The sequence below is a fragment of the Corapipo altera genome, unplaced genomic scaffold, assembly GCF_003945725.1.
Source record: "Corapipo altera isolate COAL_440 unplaced genomic scaffold, ASM394572v1 48b, whole genome shotgun sequence".
NCBI classification, from domain to species: domain Eukaryota; kingdom Metazoa; phylum Chordata; class Aves; order Passeriformes; family Pipridae; genus Corapipo; species Corapipo altera.
Genome location: NW_020884884.1, coordinates 9,438,888 through 9,458,563, shown reverse-complemented (window position 1 = coordinate 9,458,563; position 19,676 = coordinate 9,438,888). Strand labels below are relative to the sequence as shown.

Here is a 19,676-nt window from a genome sequence, read left to right as displayed (position 1 = left end):
ATGCTTGGAAAATTCCTTTATCAGCCTATCCATGTAGTTGTCTATTTTTAAAAGATATAATGAAAGGAGATATGGACAGTGAGAGGTATTTGCTCTCAGCTTATCTGAAATGTAACTTTGAAATGTGTTTTGCAATTAGGTAGAACTAAAACATTATATAGCTATCAAGCAAGCTAAGTTTAAGGAGGGTTGCTGAAGGACAAGTATAGTACCTACATAGGCATCGATTCATTCAGAAGAAATATATAGTTGTGTTTCCTTCTTTGGAAGGAAACAATCAGCACTGCTTTAACTGGTGCTTTGTTTCGCTTTTGTTTGTTAGGTGTGGGTGATAGTTACCACTAGTATTTCAAAGTAATTAATGTGAATTATTGTTATAGAGAAGCGTTTATGCACTAAGATATACTTGTGTAAGTGATAACTGCTGTATTACACTGGTTAATCTTTCGTGGTTGGTTTTTTTTTCTCCTTACAAGAAGGCATATATGATTGTCTTTGAATTTAGAACTTCTCAATCAGAGAAGCAGGCATATCAGATGTCACCAGCACAGTGCTTTCTGACCCTAGCTAGCAAACTGCCTTTGTCAGCATGTTAAAATGGATAATAAAGGATATGAAAAGTCTTGCATGACCGAGCAGTGAACTTCATGTTAACTGTGCATTTAGCAGTGCAGATCTTTAAAAATGAAATCTCTAGTGCAGCATTTAATTGCTAAACTTTGCAATTGTGGTTTGAGGAGCCTGCATAGCCAATAAATGTTAGCTCTGGCTACTATTTTGGCTTTAAGTATCAATGTTTAGTCAAGTTCTTTTCTGAAATGCTGTGAAATGTAACACCCTGCAATAGTGATGGTCGCAATTTAAATTAGGGCTGCAAAGATGGTTAGGGGTCTGGGGCACCTTTTATACAAGGAGAAACCAAGGGAACTGAGACTGCACAGCCTGGAGAACAGGAGGCTCAGGGCAATCTTACAAATAGCTATAAACACCTGATGGGAGGGAATGAAGAAGAGAAAAGTAGATTCTTCTCAGATGGCCAACTGTTAGGAGAAAAGGTAGTGGGCACAGATTGGAACACAGCAAATTCAATCTGAACATGAGAAAACACCTACTGTCAGGGTGGCCAAACACTGGAATGGATTGACCAGACAGGTTGTGGAGTCTACACCCAACTGGATGTGATCTGGAGCAACCTGCTGTAGATGACCTTGTTTCAGCAGGGGTGTTAGACTAGACAACATGTGTTCTCTAGAGGTGTCCAACTTGAACTCTTCTGTGATTCAGTAAAGTGCCTTATAGATGTATTTATAAACACATACATATATATATATATTATTTTACCTATATATAATATACAATATATAATATACGATAATTATACGCATGTTCATGTTTTTGTATATGTGTAAAATCAGCTATTGACCCCTGGAGATACTTACAGTTTTCTTATTTAAACAATGTGTGTTTGACCAAACTACTGTGCTCATAGTTTTTTACTTCTAACTCCTTTTCTTCCTCTAACCCTTTCTTGATTTGCTTAAAAATGTATTTAAATGTAAAATAAATTTTAGGAAGTGTGTCTTGAAGTTACTAATGCCCTATGGAGTTGATTCTGGACATAGCTTTTAAAGGATCACAGCTTTCTTGTGTCCCAACACATTTCTCTTGTTCTTGAATAAGTGCATGTGGTAGGAATAGCAGCCTTGTCAACGAGATCTGGCATTGGTATGGGGGTTTTTCTTTAATTTTTTTTTTTGAAGGTTTTGTTTGTTTTGTTTTTAATTTTTATTGTTTTGGAGGTCTAGAGGTGGGATTTGTACTGAATACAACACAGTATCTGCGGAATCCGACCATAGTTGAGAATTTACGTTTGCAAATGGAGCTTTTTTTTTTCCCTGAGATTTCGATAAGCAAAGGATTTATTAATAAATGTAGGCTTGCTTCAACATTTTGATTTAGAAGACCGTGTGCTCTTAAAGGCATCAGAAATGTTGGAAATTGCTTTTGTTTTTCTAAACATGGTTATAGCAATGACAGGTTGCAGTTTTGCAATTGATGTGTTTTGTTATGCAGTTTAGATTAGTAAAGTCAAAGAACCATTTTCAAAGTTAACACTGAATTTTATGGTTGAATTAGATAAATATATAATATATAAGGATAAAATATATACCTTAGTGAATACTATATTAGATGAACAAGTCTGTGAAGTTACTCCATTATTTTTTAAAATGTTTATTTTTTTATACATATCTGTGAGTTAAGGTAAAGAGTTCTTATATAGTTTAAGTGTTACATATGCATTTATTATGGATACATGGGTAAAAGTATAATGTACAGTTTTATTTACTAACTCTGTGGTTCAAAAACTTAAATGTCACAATTACAGTTTGAAATCTCCTTAGGTCTTTGCTTGAATTACTCAAATAACGAATTTGGTTAATATATATTTGATGTCCTGTGTCTAACAGCAAAAAATGTATTATTGGTTATTTCCAGGTTTAAAAGAAATTAAATATGTAGAAGATGTAAAAAGAAAAATTAGCAAAAGCAATTATACGATTTTGGTTTCTCAGACAAAATCCATCACTGTTTTCTAATTCTCTTTTTCAGTTTCTATAGCTAGACGCGTTCAAGACCCATTAGCTGAACTAGTGAAAATTGAGCCCAAACACCTAGGAGTTGGAATGTATCAGGTAAGATAATACATATCATTTAATCTAAGTAATCTATCATGATACAGAGCAACACCAAGATTCTGCTTTATAATTGTCAGCTAGCTACGTCTCCATTAAAAGGCATTTGTAGTGTTGATAGAATGGTAGAAAATACTCAGAAGTCATAAACTGCCTCTTTTTTTAATCTCTGCTTTTAACGATTGTGATTGAGACTCTGAAATGGCTGTAGCCAGATGTATAGTCTATTAAAAACGTCAAATCAGACAAGTAACCTGATCTGTAAAGCTTTCTCTTTTTTGTATTGTTACAGCATGGGGTTTTAGCTCTTTGTGTAAAATGCAATGAGATATTGATCCTCCATTTAGAAGCCACTAATTTGTACTGTTAGGTGCATTCCTTTTTAGAAGTTTGTAATAAAAGCACTTGTTTTGAAGTTTTTCATTTACTAAAGCTGAATTGGAAAATGTTTGACAATTCTGATTTTTCTACATTTTTGTAGATTATTTCTGAGAAGTAACTTTTATCTTCAAACTCTCTTTACAAAGAACATTGTATTGAGAAGCGGTACATAAGTTATTGTCATTTTATAACATGCTGGCATTGATTCAGGAAAGCATTTATGCACATGCTTAAATCCCACCAAATAGAGAAGCAAAAAAAAAAGAAAAAGAAAACTTGACATGTACTTTTCTCTATATTTTTGAAACTATAGAATGTGAGTAAAAATAGAACTGTCTGGGTCTGTTCTTTCAGATAAGTTCGTGAGAGTTAATGGAACAGAATGCAATTAGAAGCATACTTTACTACTACTGCTAAAGGTAGTGTGACAAAGAAAAGGTGCTAGGAAAAATTTCCAAGAAATGTGTATCCTGTTTGATTTTTAAGGAACTGAGGTCAACGTTTTAGTTGGTTAAGGAATGACTCCTACCTGCTTTTGTAAGCCCTACTTGTATTGCCACAGACGATAAAACATACATTGCTTGCGAACAGCAAACATATCGGTAAACCTAACTTTAATACCTTGGTATGAACTATATTGTAGTTGGATTTGTTTTGTTTTTTTTTTTAAAACTAGATTGAAGGGCTGAAATACTGTAGATTTCTTTAACATATGTATCCAGATTTCAGTGAAAATGTGCTTTAATGGTGGCAGCTATAAATCAGGGGGTGGCAAAAAGAGAAGATTCAATCTGAAGCATAGTTGGTTTCCTTACTTGTGGAGGCCCACTGCTTTTATTTATAACAATAGCAGCAATATGTCAAAACAAAACTAATGAACAGTGATATAGATTTTTTTGTTCATCCTTGCTTTAAAGAAAAAATATTTACCAAAAATACCCCTTGAAATGCTATGTCAGTACGTAGAGAAGTTGGTTGATGTTCTTTTAAAACAAAATTTTTTAAAAATCAATTCCGAGATGAAATATTTTACTCTTTTGAAGTATATGGTGAATTCTTGAGTACTAGGAACTTACATTGCTGTGTCTATAATGTATTGATTTAGATGCACACCATTTCCTATGGTTCACATGGGCATTGTACAAGCATACATCTAAAGCAAAAAGACATGGAATTGTTGGTGCTTATATGGGTTTGGGAGCGTTGTACTATGAGATGAATGTTGCATTGAATGTATTGCAACAGTTCCCTATGGTCTCAGAGGCTGAAACTGGCATGATTTGCTTTGCAGTGATAGAGAACAAGGTAAGTACCGTGTTACTGACCCTTTCAGAGAAGCTTCTTGATCTGCTACTGGTGTGTTGGAAGTAAATCCCCAACTACATTATTTGTTAATGTCCAAATTGGTTATATGAAAAGTTTCAGAGAAATAATTCCTAGCAGCCTGATGGAGGTAGACCTCAAATATTGTTTATTGCCAGCTATCTGCATTTTTAAGTCTTGTCATGGTTTGAATAAATCCTCGGAGGTAGATAAATGTCCTGTCGGAATTCTGAAGAATCACCACAAAAGCTATAATGTGCTCATTCAGTGATACAGAAATTTCTCAATTACTAGATCTTTATGTGACACTACTGAAAGCAAATTTGCATTCTTGAAAGTGAAGTCAGATGGTCTGCTGCCCTTTGGGGATGACAACTCTCTTAAGGCAGGGGAGGGGAAGGGAGGGGAAGAGGAATGGAGGGGAAGAGGAATGAAGCTTTTATGATTTGTCTTCCTTCAGAGAGAACGGTCACTTGCTAGTGTCTCAGAGGACAGGCATGGAAAAAGCTGTTGTGTTGTACAGGGAGTCCCAGAGCAACAGCTGATATAATCCCTCAGATAAAGAGTATTTCAGGCACAGAATTTTATAATATCCAAGGCAATTTGAAATGGTTTATTACATTTTAATTTATAATATAATTGCTGGCTGTAACTTTTTATTAATTTCTGGGTTGAAGTATGCAATGTGCAGTCTAGATCAGAAATATAACAGGCTTGTCACAGAGGTGGTTGTTTTCTTAGCCTGTCGTAACTCTAAACCTAGCATTTAAATATGACCTTTTCTTTCTTCAACACCCTGAAATTGATATTTAAGAATCTGACAAATCTAGGTTTTGTCATTCTTGTCCTGAAGGAGAGACAGCGACTAGTCTTTAGGCAGAGACAGGCTGAGACTGCATGCTGCTGCCGGCGACTGTGGAAACTGTAGCACAAGCAGGGCGGTGGTTTCTTGAGGGCTTGTTGCACACTCTCTGTGTGTTGATTAACGTGTGAACTCCCTGAGGAAGTGATCTTACCTTCTCTGCTACTTCTACCCAAGTGCCCCAATAATTTTGTAGTGCTAGCAATGGCTACGTGGTGTCCTGAACTGGCATAAGGGAGGAGCAGGAATGCATGGCTTGTAGAGCTGCGGCTGCTGCCTTCACAACAGCCTGATTGACTCGAGACATGGCCTCCCTGTCAGTTCATGATAGCCAGAGGTCCCAAACTGTTCTGCTGTAAAGGCAGTGGCAGATACAGTGATTTCAGTCTTTTCTTGGAGGTTGAGGTGAGAGACTGGTGAAGTAGAATCTACCTGATGAAGGCTGTAGCTTTTGTCATGGGACTGTGGTACAGGAATGTTTGTGTGTTCAGCGGAGTGACCAACCGGTGCAGGAGCTGCTGCTGTCAGCAGTGATAGTAGTGCTACAGGAAAGTGTTCATGTGTTAAATCTGCTGCTCGCAATATGAGCTTGCTCAAAGTCTGTGGAGTGCGTGCCCCACCAAGAGTAGTGCATGAAAGGGCTGCGTCTTCTGTAGTTGCTATTTCCGTGGGATTTTCAGTCCCTCCCATCTAACCTCTTGGTACTTCATATGCATGTTTGTGAGAATATTGATATTCCCTAGTTTTTCTAGTGCAAGTTTTCCAAGCAAATCTGCTCATTTGACTGTGGATACTTTGCATATGGAAATAGAAGTTTTGAGGTAGTAGGAGATCTGTGTAGATTGAATCCCAGCAGCCGGGATTTGTGTTTACTTATTTTAGATGAAAAAAAAAAAAAATTGAAACTTTTATTTGACCACCTGCTTTTATTCCTATTTCAATGTATGATTCTGAGTTTGTGCACTGCCAAAAAAATCAGGTTTGTCAGAGAAAAATAAACAGGCCCCGGATCTCCTAACAGGTATTTCCTTAAACAAAGAGAAGCACAACCTGATTTATTAGGGCCTCTCTCAGACTAAATTCCAATTGCCTAAAGGTCCTTGTCTTACTTCATCTTTATCTCATTAGGAAAATTGTTCTTTCCTCCCAGACAGGAACCTAGCCAAAATTAATTTATCACCTTCAGGCCATATTACTATGATTTCTTCTGTAGTTGAACATGAAGATGATGCCCAGACTCTACCTGATACTGAATATGTTTGCCTTGTCACCTCCCCATGCCAGTTCAAAGCTAAATTCCCATCTGGGAAGAAGCAGTTAGTGGCTCAAGACTTTATTATGCTGTAAACAGATTTTTGGCAGTGAATTACCATTGCAGTTGTAATGATCTTGGAAGACGTAGATAAGAGCTGAGAACAAAGCTTCTTCACAAAGATTGTGGTTAGGGAATTGAATTTCAGAGCAAAGAAAATGAGTAAGACAACAAAAAAATCCTTCCTCTCAAATAGAGACCCAACTTTTCATGGGTGAGTAAAACAGCACTAGCATAAACTTTGTGTCCATGAGTTCATCACGGTAAATGTTGGAATTAAATTAATATACTGTTAAAAAGTCAAAACCTGAGTCTGTATTGTAAAGCAGAGAAAGGAGAAGTAGAGCTAAGGAAGTATGTTAAGTTTGGTTGGTCTTTTGATGTTCAGTTGATGTACAAAATCCCTCGATGCTAAAAAAAACAGTAAGCAGTAACCTCTAGAGAAAGAGCTAGATGGAGCTCAAACTCATCTGTAACCTAAGAACAAGATATGTGGTCTGTGTTGAAGGATTAGACTTTTTCACAAGTTGTGTATAATATTTAAAAATGTACACCATGTCTGGTCTCAGCATCCTATTTGGTCTTTATAATTTCTGGAGTGCAAAAATCTGTTCATAATGTATTTTTGTGCATGGTAACATCTTCACTGTTGGACACATTTGGAAAATTAGCATCCCAAAAGGATGTAAGAGATAATATATGTAGTTCTGTAACCTCTGAAGTCGGAGGATATTTGGTTTCAGATCAAGTATCTGGAACATTTTGTGTCAAATAAATAAAATCTGTAAGCAATACTCTTAAATAGCCATTCTTTGAGGAAAAAAACCCCATTGCACTAATTCTTGGTTTGTTTTCTATATAATGCGGAAAGGTCCTGGTCAAAGAGTTTCATAAAGCCTATTCAGAATGTCCAATAATAACTGAATCTGGAAATGCCTTTGTCCTTCTTGTCCATTTTCCTTCCCGTGTTCCTCTATTTATTCAAGTGCATTAGTTTTGCATTTGATTATTACCTGCAGGATGTTTTATTATTTCAGTTGCAATTTGATATGCCTTTTAGGCTTGAGCTTTTCCCCCAAAGAAGATGGGTACGTTTTGTTAAATGACAGTGCGACTGCAGGGAATGCTTTTAATCAGATATGCTTCCTCCTTAATTGGATCAGTTGTCTTAATTATGGCACTGCAGGTATAAACCACTTCAAAATCTACAGCCAGCTAGTTAATAGTGAGGCATCTCACTGAAGGTTGTATCTCAGTTCCTGTTGGAAAGGAAGGAGTTCTTTTCTTTCTCCTAGAAGGCTGTGTAGAGTGCTGTCTGCTGTCTCAGGCCATCCCTGCATGGGTCCTTCCTTCCCTGCCTCAGGGCAATGAAGGCAAACTGGTAGACAGTGGTGGAAGGATGTTATGGGCCTCTCCTACACATGGCTGAAACTGCATGTAGCCCTTTGAGGTTTTTTGCATTTTTTTAATCATCTTCCTCCCTCAAAAGGTGTATGTGGCATCATCACTGCTAAGTTTTTCTAAACCTCTAGTGGGTACCTGTGCAACAGGATGGCTGTTAGAAAGCTGTGGCATTAACCTCATTTTTGACAGTAGTACTACTTAAAATTTTATTACCTTTCTGAATGCCTCTCGTGCAAATTATTTACTTGAGACAATCTGACTGTATATTTAATGCTGAATAGCTACTAGATTTGGAGATATCTGAGAGCTGAACTATAAGAACATTTTAGAAATACAGGGATCAAAGAGGAGAGGGAGACCTAAAGGATTTCTCTGAGTATAACCAGATACAGGTGTGTTGGCCTGGTACTCCTGTGGGCTGAAAATGCCTATGCATTATTTCTGTTGTCTTTCATGCAAGAGAAGCTGACTCGTCTCTTGCGCTGAAGGTATTTGTCATCTTGTTTTTACAAAACCCCAGCAAACAGAACTTCTTAGCATCGTCTGTGTAAACCACATGTTGTATTGTTTCTCTAATAATAAAAACTTGAAAATTTATGTTTAAATAGGAAGCTGCTAACAAAAAGAAAGCTGTGAAGTAGTTAGTGATTGCAAACGAGTTGTCAGAATCCTGACATTGCCCATTGCAAAGAATCAATGCGTGGTTTAAGAAAACTTTATCTTCTTTTTTTCCTTAGAATAGATACACAGTTTTTAATGGTGAAATATAAGAGACTTTGTATCCTTCTTGGTATCTGATTTTGGTTACATCTCCTTTGTTTAGTATGCTTTTATTTAATAACATGGAGCAAAGTATTGGAGCTGACTGATTTTTCAGACAAAAATGTACATTTTTCACTGAGTATTTAAGAAGTTTATTTTACTTTACCCTATACCATAGGGTATATGAATAGTTAGGTGTGTTACTTGGAAGGCATAGGAGAATCACTCATGTATGATGTGAGAATATGATGGCATCTGATATGCAAGAGTGTCTCTTTTTTACATCTCTGAGGTGTGTTTATCAAAACAGCCTCAAACTTGAGCTTGCTTTAAGCTCATTAAAACAAATTTATGTGGGTTTGCAACTTATATTTTTTGATTAAGAAAATGGGATGTCTTCGTAGGTGAGCAGTGCTTTATTTTGCATGATTCACATAGCTCCTGTGGAAACTCAGTTCATCAGGAACGTTGTTTCCTCGTCAAAGTTGTAGGTTGCAGGTTTCAACATCCAGTTGAACAGCCTGTCTACAAAAGGCTTCAGCATTCCTTCTGTATTACTATACTGAATATACACATACAGTTAGGCAAAGAACTGAAACTCCTAGGATAAAATTGCAGTTTTGTGAGTTTGTTTCTGGTTTTTCTGTACTTTAATTGAAATGACTGGCTAAAGAGAACCTTTGCTTAAACAAAACAAAGTCTAAGGATGAGGATACCAATGCTCAGTTTTGTATCTCTTCCAGTAATCAGACCACTTACTAATGCATGTAAATCACTCCTTTTTGGCAGTACGTGGCAGCTGGTTGATTTTGGGTATATCTTAAGTTAAAAAAACTAGTAATAGGAAATATGCTGGTAGACTAGAATCGGGCTGAAATGAAAGAAACTGGCTATACTTATATTAAATTTTAAAAACAGACTAAAGGATATGTTGCCATTATTGTAAAAAAAGTATGTATAGATACTGGTCAAATTCTGGGCTGCTTATGTATTGAATCTTGTCTCTGAATAAACTCAGTGGGACTTTTAAGACATGGACATGCAGGATAGTATTTCACTCTGTTCTTAGCTTTGCTCCTCAATAAAGGAAACTTAAACCTCTCCTGTGAACCCATAGTCTCCTGCAAGGCGATTATTGAATGTTTTTGCTGCATACTGCAAGGGGTTGCTTGCCTTGAAAATTGTGAAAAAATGAGAGAAGTTTTTAAGATTTACAAAAACTATTTGAGGATGGGTGTGGTGGCTTTATACCTATAAAATATTCTTAAGGGCAATCCAAAAACCCAGTGTCTTCTCAGTAGGGGAAAAGGTTTATTTATTTATTTAAATGGATATGTAGCTGGTGAATATGTTTGTGCTTAATACAGGATTTTTAACACTGAGCAACTTATGGAATCCTTACTTGTCCTTTAGTAGTGATGAAACATTAGCTCTGTGAGGAGAGCAAGCAACAGTCATATGTGGTTTTTGCCCAACATAATTTTCAGGGTAAATTATGTGCTTTTCATTTTGAAAAGTGAAGCCCTGTGAATCAGCCATCTGACATCCAACGGGAGCAAAATCTTCACAGACAAGCTTTGTCAGGGAGAGGTAATAACCTCATAATGTTTTTGAATGCTTCCCCACCCCACTGAAGTAGGTGAGCAAAACTTAAGAATCCTTTCCGAGTAAGTTACACCTCTGGCAAGTTTTTGTAATTTAATCTTCAGCAGCAGTTTTGCTGATTGCCAGGGATGGTTTATATATTCTGTAATTTGGCAGTCTCTCTGGTTGGGTCTACCTATTCTCTGGCTGGCAAAGAGAAATCAAGTGTTCTGCCAGCAAAGCACAATAAACTTTTGCTAGTCTATTACAGCTGGTTATAACAAAGCAAAGAGATATAGAAAGAAATAACAGTTGTGTTATTAATTATTTTAGCTACTACACTGTATATATTTACTGACATCTCCAAGGAAATGTGCCAGCCTCAGTGAGGTGAGATGCTGCCCCTTTAAGGAAATGAAGGAAAATGTGTGCGTGTGTATTTATGAAGAGTGCAAGAGCGCAGAGGTATGACCCCATCTGCACATGTCACTCATGAAGCTGCCTGTGGACTGCATCTCTTTTCGCTGCTGTCACCAAAAATGCACTCTAGACAGCATTTGAAAACTTGTCAGAGGTGTACTTTTGTAAGCAACTTGAACTGCAGGTAAATTTTAGACATTACTGCTAATAATCTCCCTCTCGCAGTGTTGCTATTTAATGTTAGAGAGTTTCTGTCTGCATATGGAGAGCTGCTGAGGTTGCAGCAAAAGTAGGGAAGCTCCAGAAGTGTTGGTATACTGAGGTGGGATGATCTAAGAGTGTTGATAGGAAACAGCTGCTGGACAGATATGCCCTCCCTGTCAGTTTGTTTCTGATTGCTTAATTACCAGTTCTCATGGCAGAAGTTTGTTAGGAAGTTTTTTGTCACCATATGACAACAGACTTGCAATTTGTGTTGTAATTGGGTTAAAGTGATATGTGTTACTGTTCACAAAAAATAGGTGTAAAGGTTGTTTACTCCCAGACCACTGTAAAAGTGGCAGATACAAAATCGTGAGCAGGATTGCCCAGGTATTGGGTACCCTCTCTGCAAGCCTGTTTAATATCCCTAATTCAAACACAGGCAACCTGAGTGATGATCCATCCAGGCAGATTTAAACTTTTTGAAAGACTATTCTGACATGGGAACCAAGTGTCAAAAGAAGCAAAATGGGAGTTCTAAGGGTGGGATTCTGCAAATCAGCCTGATATGGCCTCTTTGTGCATTGGATTGGAAACACTTGGTTGACTAAAAGCTGAAACAGAAAAGAGGATGATAATCTGCCTTTCTAAAAGAATTTTGATTGAACAGTTTCTAAAATGTGTAAGATATTGGGTTTCCTGTTTGCATTTTAAGTGTTCAATAACTTTAAGTGAAAATACACAATTTTAGCATTGAAGACTTGTTCACTCCTTTCACACAGTGTCAGTTAAATTTTCATAACTCAAGTTCTTTGCGTTTTTGAAACACTCTAAAACAGTCTTAAAAATACTATAGTAAAAAACAGCCAGAGAGCTGCAGATTACTCATGCTATTACCTGTATCCATGATGTGCTATTTGTGTTCATGAAACTGTGTTTCAGGCTCAAACATTCGTCTTTTATGTGAAGTAAGTTAATCTTTAAGATGCTGTGTTATGAATTCTAGTCAGATTTTAATGTAAATATTAAAATGATAAAATTTCTTAAACTATTAACCTAGCAAAAGCATCTCTTTAGTGTCTAAAGTCAGGTAAGAGTGGCAGTAGGGATGTGAATCACTTGCTTTGAATGTGTGTGGGGCCAGTTTAAACACTGTGAATGTAAATATTATTTGTTGGTGGAATTCCATAGTTGCTGCTTGCTGTGCAGTGGTCATCTGTTGCATCTGTTTTGGTTTCATGAATTAACAGTATATTCATTTGACTCATGAGTAAAAATACTATTAGTATCATACTTTTGAGTGGATTCTGTGTGTTTCATAGTATAGCAGCTGTTGACTTGATATGCAAAAATCTGAAATCAGCAATAAATTTGTGCTCTCCTGAAGTTGGAGAAATGGCAATTAAAATTCTAATTTTAATATTTTAAACCTATAAATGGTTTGTTAATATGTATGGTTCTAGTGGTTGATGTTAGGGCAAGTAAGAACTTGATATGTTTTGCAATGAAATACATAAATTTATTTTTTTTTAATTTTTATGTAGTTTGAACAAATATCTAATTGTGGAATGCTACAGGAATTATTTCATAGGTTTACATAAGCTATGCATTTATTTTTCTCACTAACTATTTACTATGAAATGTAAGGAACTGATAAAATTCATACATTATGTTTACCTTGTAATCTGGTGCTAATGTATGTATTTATTTTAATATTGGAACTGTGATCAAATTTTTCCTCTCTCCCTTAAAGTAAGATGAATTTATATTAATGTAGGAGGATTTTAAGTTAGTGTTGCTGTTGCTTATAATAATTTTGTGACAGTTATGTCATTCAGTAGACATTACTGAAAACTGCCTATTTTCACTGAGACAATAGAACAAGCAAGATTTCTCTGTTTTGTTACTTGTTGCTTTTTAGATTTTTATCTGGCTAATAACACTTATCCTAACAGTTTTGAAAAAATAATTTTAGAAGCTAAAATCATGTTTCGCTAGACAGTGATTAATATCTGTGACCTTTATTTTTGTATCAGGAACATAAATATACACTTTTTTCTGTGTCAGTCATTGTCTAAGATTTCATCTTTCTTCTGCTTTCCATTACATACCATGAATTATATGAAATTAATTTAATCGCTACTCCAAACAGAAATTAAATGTGCCCTAATCCAGAGTTACGTTGTTTGCTTTTACAACTGTAAGTCATAAGTAATTAATTTTCCTTGGAAAATTAATTCACTTACCATTCCCAGTAGCATCATATGTTGACACAGGGTTATAGATAGTTTAATATTTTTGTTCAGCATGTTGGCTTCAACTTTGGAAGACCTTAAAGCAAAACAAATTCAAATTTACTCAACTGTGTATAATTCAGGGTTATTTAAAGTGAATGTTGTCTTTATTGCTGTCAACCAGCTGATGATGATGATTCTAAAATTATATTCAGTCTTCCAGAAAACTAAAGTCTATGGACATCTATGGTTTATTTCTTCAAAAGAAAAAAAAAATTGTTTCATATCAGACATTTGGATAACAGGGCCACTGGAATGCCACCAGTAGAAGAAAAATTTAGCTCCTTGGAGAGCATAACTATATATTACAAAGCCTTGGGCTAACAGGCTCTTTTTTCTTTTTTTTACATGCCTCATGTTGCTTGAGATATTAGTAGGATTCATTATTCCTGTTGCACTCAGAAATTTTTAAGTTGTCTTAATTTGGAATTTTGCTTTGTTTTCTATATTGTCATGTATAGAGGGGCATCTCAGTACAGCGCCAAAGGGTATCACGAACACTTGTGTGGGTGGCTCTGTTGCCCACAACTGACTGTCCTTCAGAAATGGCATTGAGTAGTGTGGGCCAGAAGTCTTCCGGAATGAGAGGCAGCTTTTAAGTTTCATCTTTCAAGTTTGCCAGGAGGACCTCTTTTTTTTCTTTTCTCTTTTTTTTTTTTTTTAATTCTGTCCAACTCCATAAAACATGGTGTTTATTACTTTGGTTTATTTTTATTTATTTAAGACTCCCAGCTGAAACTCCAGTGATGGCAGTGTTGCAGTTCAAACAAGGAAGGCTTATTTTATAAATGTCCCTTTGTGGGTTGGTGGCTCGCATTTTGCCTGAATGCAGGGGGTAGGTATCAGTGGCATTTAATTTAGAATTTTGGGGGTGGAAAATAGAAATTGACATTTAATTCCAGTGTAAAGTTACCACTAGAACAGGCATAAAAATATTATTGCATTAGCAATCACAGGAAGAAAATAAACTGTGAGCACATTAACAATATACAGTTGTATGACAGACTTCTATAGAATAGAGCAGTAGACAGAAGAAAATACTTTTTCAGATAGTTTTTTCACCACAATTTATTTTTATTAAGTAGAGAATGTACAGAAAAGTATTGTACTAATAGAAATAGGTCTTGCTAATAATGCCAGCAAAGGTAAATTCATCTGTACGTAGCAAAGTTGTGTGTAGATAAATATTATTGCATGTCTCTTATATGTACATGTGTGCATATGCAGCATTGATGAATGTGTTGATAGAGATCTCCATTAAATTCTCTATCTGTTGCTTGCAAATTCAATTATTTTGAGTTTCCTGAGCCTACCTGAGACACTTAATGCTGCTTAGTGTGTCTATCTATTAACGCAACAGGTCTCAGTAGCTACTGTTTCATTTTTATAGCTTAATTACTTACAAAAGACTTCACTATGATATTTAAAAATACAGAATCTCCTGTGAAGAAAACATCTATCTGGTGAACTGAGTTTAGCCACGTACTTTTTGACAGTCACGTATATTACTGAAGCTGCGTCCTACCTACCGCACCGAGCTGTTCTTGTCTTCCTTATGGGGGCTGCCGGATTTAACAAAATGCAACTCTTGCCGAGCCTGCAATTGTTGTGCATTTCTTCATTTTCACCTACTCTGTGATATGGTGTACTTTCCATCTGAGGAAAATGAAGAGCAAGAACCAGCTCCACCCTTTTCTTACCCTTTTTGCCGGAGTTTTTTCTGATTACGCTTATGAGCAGGAATCTGAGGACACCCTGCCGTCCACTGTTATCACCATTCTCATTAGTTACCCTTCTGTGCTACGATATTATCTGTGTAATGCATGTAACAACGTGTTGCATGTGAAAAAATTTGGGAGCCAACCAAAAGCTGTTGCTGTTCCTACAAATTTCTTGGCAGTGTGAGTTTGTGTTTTTATTGGGAATATTCTCATTCATTTTATGATGACAGTGATTGTCTAAATTTGCGAGAAAAATGATGCTAAAACAATTATTGTTTAAAAAAATTCTGCAGAAACTATTTCTTCAGGCAAAATTTATATTTTGAACTTGACTGTAGTTTTGGATTAGATAATTCAGAGTTGACACTAATTCGGAAAAAAAACCTTGAGCTAGGAAGCACAATAGCAAAAGGCCCAAGAAGCATGAACAAACATGTACAGTGTCTCCTAGTTTAAGCGCCTGGCTCTTTGGAGGCCACCAAGTCTACAGTGATTGACATGCATTCTGGCAAAGCTTTTTTTTTTTCCTCTTCCTTCCCCCACCCTGCTACAGTGTTGCAGTCAGTCAAAGTGTATAGACAAAGCTGAGTGAATACCAGTTTCCCCAGTACAGGGGCTGTTTTTTCAGGAAGTCTAACTCAAACCAGATGTTTTGCTTAGACCTAGAGTTTGTTGCTGCCAAGCATCTCATCAGAGGTCAGAGTTCTGGGCTCAGGGCCCTGCTAGAATTCTTTCACAAATTGCTATTCGGTGAGGTTTTAATCCTAATGGAAAGAATAATGTGCTTGTAAAATCTGCAGTTATTACAAACACAGTATACATATTGTGGACTTCAAATGACTACATATTTCATTCCCATAAACAGGGAATGCAGATGAATGCAGTGTGTAATAGTTTTAGACATTCAAACTTAAACCAAGTATATAGTTTATACTACTGTTAACCATTTGCATTCTTAACACTCCTGTAAAATGAATAGTAATCTTGACTAACAATTGGCAGATCAAAACAAAAGAAAAAATCTCCAGCGTGTTTTGACTTGTAAGCTGTTTCCTGAAGTAAATAGTAAATGCTTCTGAGAATGTTCAAAAACAGTGCTTGCTAAGGCACTACATTTGGCACAGTTTTTCTTTCCTTCTTTCCTTTTTTCTGTCTCGGTTTTTAAATGGCTTGGTAGCAGCATTTTATGGTCAAGTTAATCTTTCTTCAGCTGTTTCTTCATATAGCTAATTATTCATCCCCAAAACCTCAGAGTAGACTATATATGCTTCAGCTTATTTAAAAACAAATGCTAGTGATATAAAGTGATAAGAACAAGAACTTACTATGAAACATCTCGCTGTATTTTTGTGTTCTTGTTGGGAGCAGTATTGATAAATTTCTTGTGAGTCTACTGAAGTTTGAGTGTAAGAAAAAATTCTCAGGTAACTTTGGTAGTGTGATGCAGCCTTTAGCTAGAGAAATGTAGCTTGATGTAATATGAAGATCAATATTTGGGATATCAGAAATTAATTTATTCTATAGAAAACAGTGCTATAGTGTGAAATTGGATGATGTAACTGATATCTCAGTACGATGCGATTAGAGTGATAAGTTTTTTGTGTAGCATCTTATTTTTCACTGAATACTGCTGAAGAATCGTATGTTATTTCCAACTCCTCAAAATTTTAAGTCTTAAATATGTTCAATTACATTTAATATAACTGCTGTTTCATCATGTCCTAATTTGTGATTTTTATATAGCTCATGTAAATGTGTTTTCACTTTGGTGAAAAGCATAACTTAAGAAAAAGGTGGTGTCACTCAAAAGAGTTAATGTTCTCTCATTTGTGTGATGGTCATACTGATAGTCATGCTGGGAAGAAGGTAAATATGTATAAGGCAATATGTCTACATTAATACTCTAAACTTTCAGACATGCTGAGCTGTTCATCTGCTGTGCAATTTATTCCTTTCTTACTTGTTTATAATAAGAAAGGTGCATATTGATATTACAGTGCAGATTTTACCTTTTGGGGTTGGGAATCCTATATACTGGTATGACTATTCACTAAGCCTTTGTGCTGGCTAAATTTCTTTTGTGGCATTGAATGTGGAGATTTCTGAAACAAATCACTGCTACATCAGTTCAGTTGCTAAATAAGAAATTGATGAAGATGATATTTGTACAGCAAACTTATTTTCAGAGATGGTGTGCATCTTTCAGAGAATAGGGAAAATGTTTTTGTTCCTGCTGCATTCTTTAGAAAGGAGAATGTGGCCAAAGTGATATTGGGAAGTTTGTTTTCCATTATAGTGTACACTTCTATAAATATTTTTCTCTTGGTTTACTGTATAAATATGACTTATGTTTGGATATACAGAATTGAGTTAGAAAACTGTGTGAGAACTGTGTTCTCTCTGTAGGTAGATTATAGATTTTAGCTTTGCTCTGTTAGAATCTGCGTTTTTATTAACTGAAAGTATTTCAATTGTTTACTAAACACCTAAACCCCCATGAAGACATACTTCTTATATTGCAAGTCGGATGATCTTGATGCAAGCTACTGCCTCAAGGTGAGAAAGCGAATATTAAATGTGTATTGAAATTAATACATACAGCCTAATAGTTCAGATACAATGAGAAAAAGTGGAGACAAACTGCAGTCTTCTAAGAGAAGCTTTTTCATATTAATGAGTTTCCATTTGCCAATAATTCTGTCATTTGTAACTTGAATCATTCATCACCCCTGCAAATGGTTCTTTCAAGACATTATTTGCAATTTTGTCTTGTGTTTTTGTCCTTGATGTTGTGAAAATGACCGTCTACTGTTACAGGAATGAAAAGAGATCTCATTCAAACATCTTTTGTGTTTCCACTTTCAGTGAAAAATGTTTTTCAAACCTGCAGCTGGTTATTTCTGCAGGAGTTCCCACTTATATTCAGGTTTGATTGACATTTTGAAATGGCAGCTTTTCATGAAAAGCTGTTAACTTGTAGAATTTGGTTATGGTACTAAGACAGACTGACTTTGTTCTGCTGTTGGGGCCTGTCCAACCTAAACACAATCCTGCATCTGAATTTAATAGTGCTACTCAGCACAGGGAGCGTGGGCTTTTTTCTTTTTTCATTTTTCTTTTCTGTTTTTTTAACACTGGTGCTTCTGATGTGTTTTTGAACCTGACCTGATAGGTGCTCGTCTTGATAGCTTCTCTGTCAGTAATTGGATTAATTGGCATTCCCATTTTTCCCTCTCCTGGGCTAGCTAGGTTTGTGCTAGGTTGTGTCATAATTTCAGTGATGGAATATCTTTTCATTTTACATGATGAAAATAAGTGGAAGATGTTTTTTAATGACTTTACAAATACTACAGTGTCTGCCTTAAGATAAAAATTACTGTCTGCAGCCTTTATTACTATTTATTTTTGAAATTTGGGGTGTGAGGGAAAGCTCATGATATTAACAATTTTTGTGAGCAATGGTTATTGATTTAATTTCTAGTCAAAAACTGAGAAAGCAGTGCATAACACAATTATTCTGCTGTCAACTTTACTGAGTCGGTCTTTAATATTATGTCAGAATGTTGAAAGTGGGAAAGAGAGACATTATGCAAAATCAGTTACACTATGCATTTCTTGCCAAGTTTCTAAATAAGGATATAAAGTACCCATGTACATTAGCTAAGAAGAAAGAGGAATATTTTTCACTTTGAAAGAGATTACTATTTAGATAAGGGATCTGAAAAAAGCAGAGATCCAAGCATCCTGGCATCTGTCCCTGGATGGATGGTCTTGCTTTAGTGTGAGGAGTAAAACATGGGAAAATATTTGAGATTTTCTGCAGGTTATCTGTACAGTCCTGTAAGAGTAAGTTTGTGTGATTCGTGTTTGGGAGCATTTAAACCTTGTTTTATAAATATGTGAGTAATAGTGTAACCAATTACAAGTAATCATAGATTGTTGAGCTGCTGATAGATTAAGGACTTATTTTCTATATAGCATAGTTAGAATTTCTGATCATCTGTTCTCTTATCTGCTTAGTTGCTTTTATAAAATCTTCCATGTAGATTTGCACCTACACATGGTGATACACAAGGTGATATACTCATCCAATCCCATGCCACTGTAGTTTGTTTAGGATGCTGAGGTGGTAATGTGAAATATACCCTGCTTATGCTGTCTCTGCAAACGTCTCTTAGGTAATTTGTGATGTGGCACTGGCACAACCACATTTTAGTTAATATTAAAAGCCATGTGAAATAAGATATTATTTGCTTTATCTTTTTCTTTAAAATGGTCGAGACTAAGTGAAAGTGAATGTTTTCTCAAGTACCTGTTTTGTAGTTTCTGAATTTTGAAATTAATTTTTGAATGCTTGCAAGCTTCCTGTGAACTTCCAAAGTAAAAGCATTCTAGTTGCCACCCAGATATTACTGTTAAAACTTAATACATGCCACCACTATTCCTGCAAGCAAAGGCAGGAACAGTGGGTACAAGCTTTTTGGTATACCCTTAAGGTCACCGTGAAATACTAGATCAATTGAATTAAATGGCAAACTGCCCACTGTCTTTAAATGGAGCCAGGATTTTGCCCTTTAACTCTATCAAACCCTAAGGGCAAGCAGATTTCATTCTTCAACAGCCCCAGCGTGGCAGTGTTTCAAAGGAAAGTTGAGCTGTTGTAAAGTCTGACCCAAACTGTGCAAAATGCAGAGGGCAGTACCAGGACCTTGAACTGCA

At 35.9% G+C, this 19,676-nt stretch overlaps 1 protein-coding gene across 4 annotated transcripts in view; it reads left to right on the top strand.

Moving 5' to 3' along the window:
* Positions 1–19,676, top strand: part of SRBD1 (S1 RNA binding domain 1) — a 123,941-nt gene that overhangs the window by 70,527 nt on the left and 33,738 nt on the right. For all 4 annotated transcript variants that reach the window (XM_027641638.1, XM_027641639.1, XM_027641637.1 and 1 more), the window contains one exon: positions 2,611–2,693. In XM_027641638.1, coding sequence (XP_027497439.1) covers positions 2,611–2,693 — 83 coding nt within the window. The remainder of the gene's footprint in view (positions 1–2,610; positions 2,694–19,676) is intronic.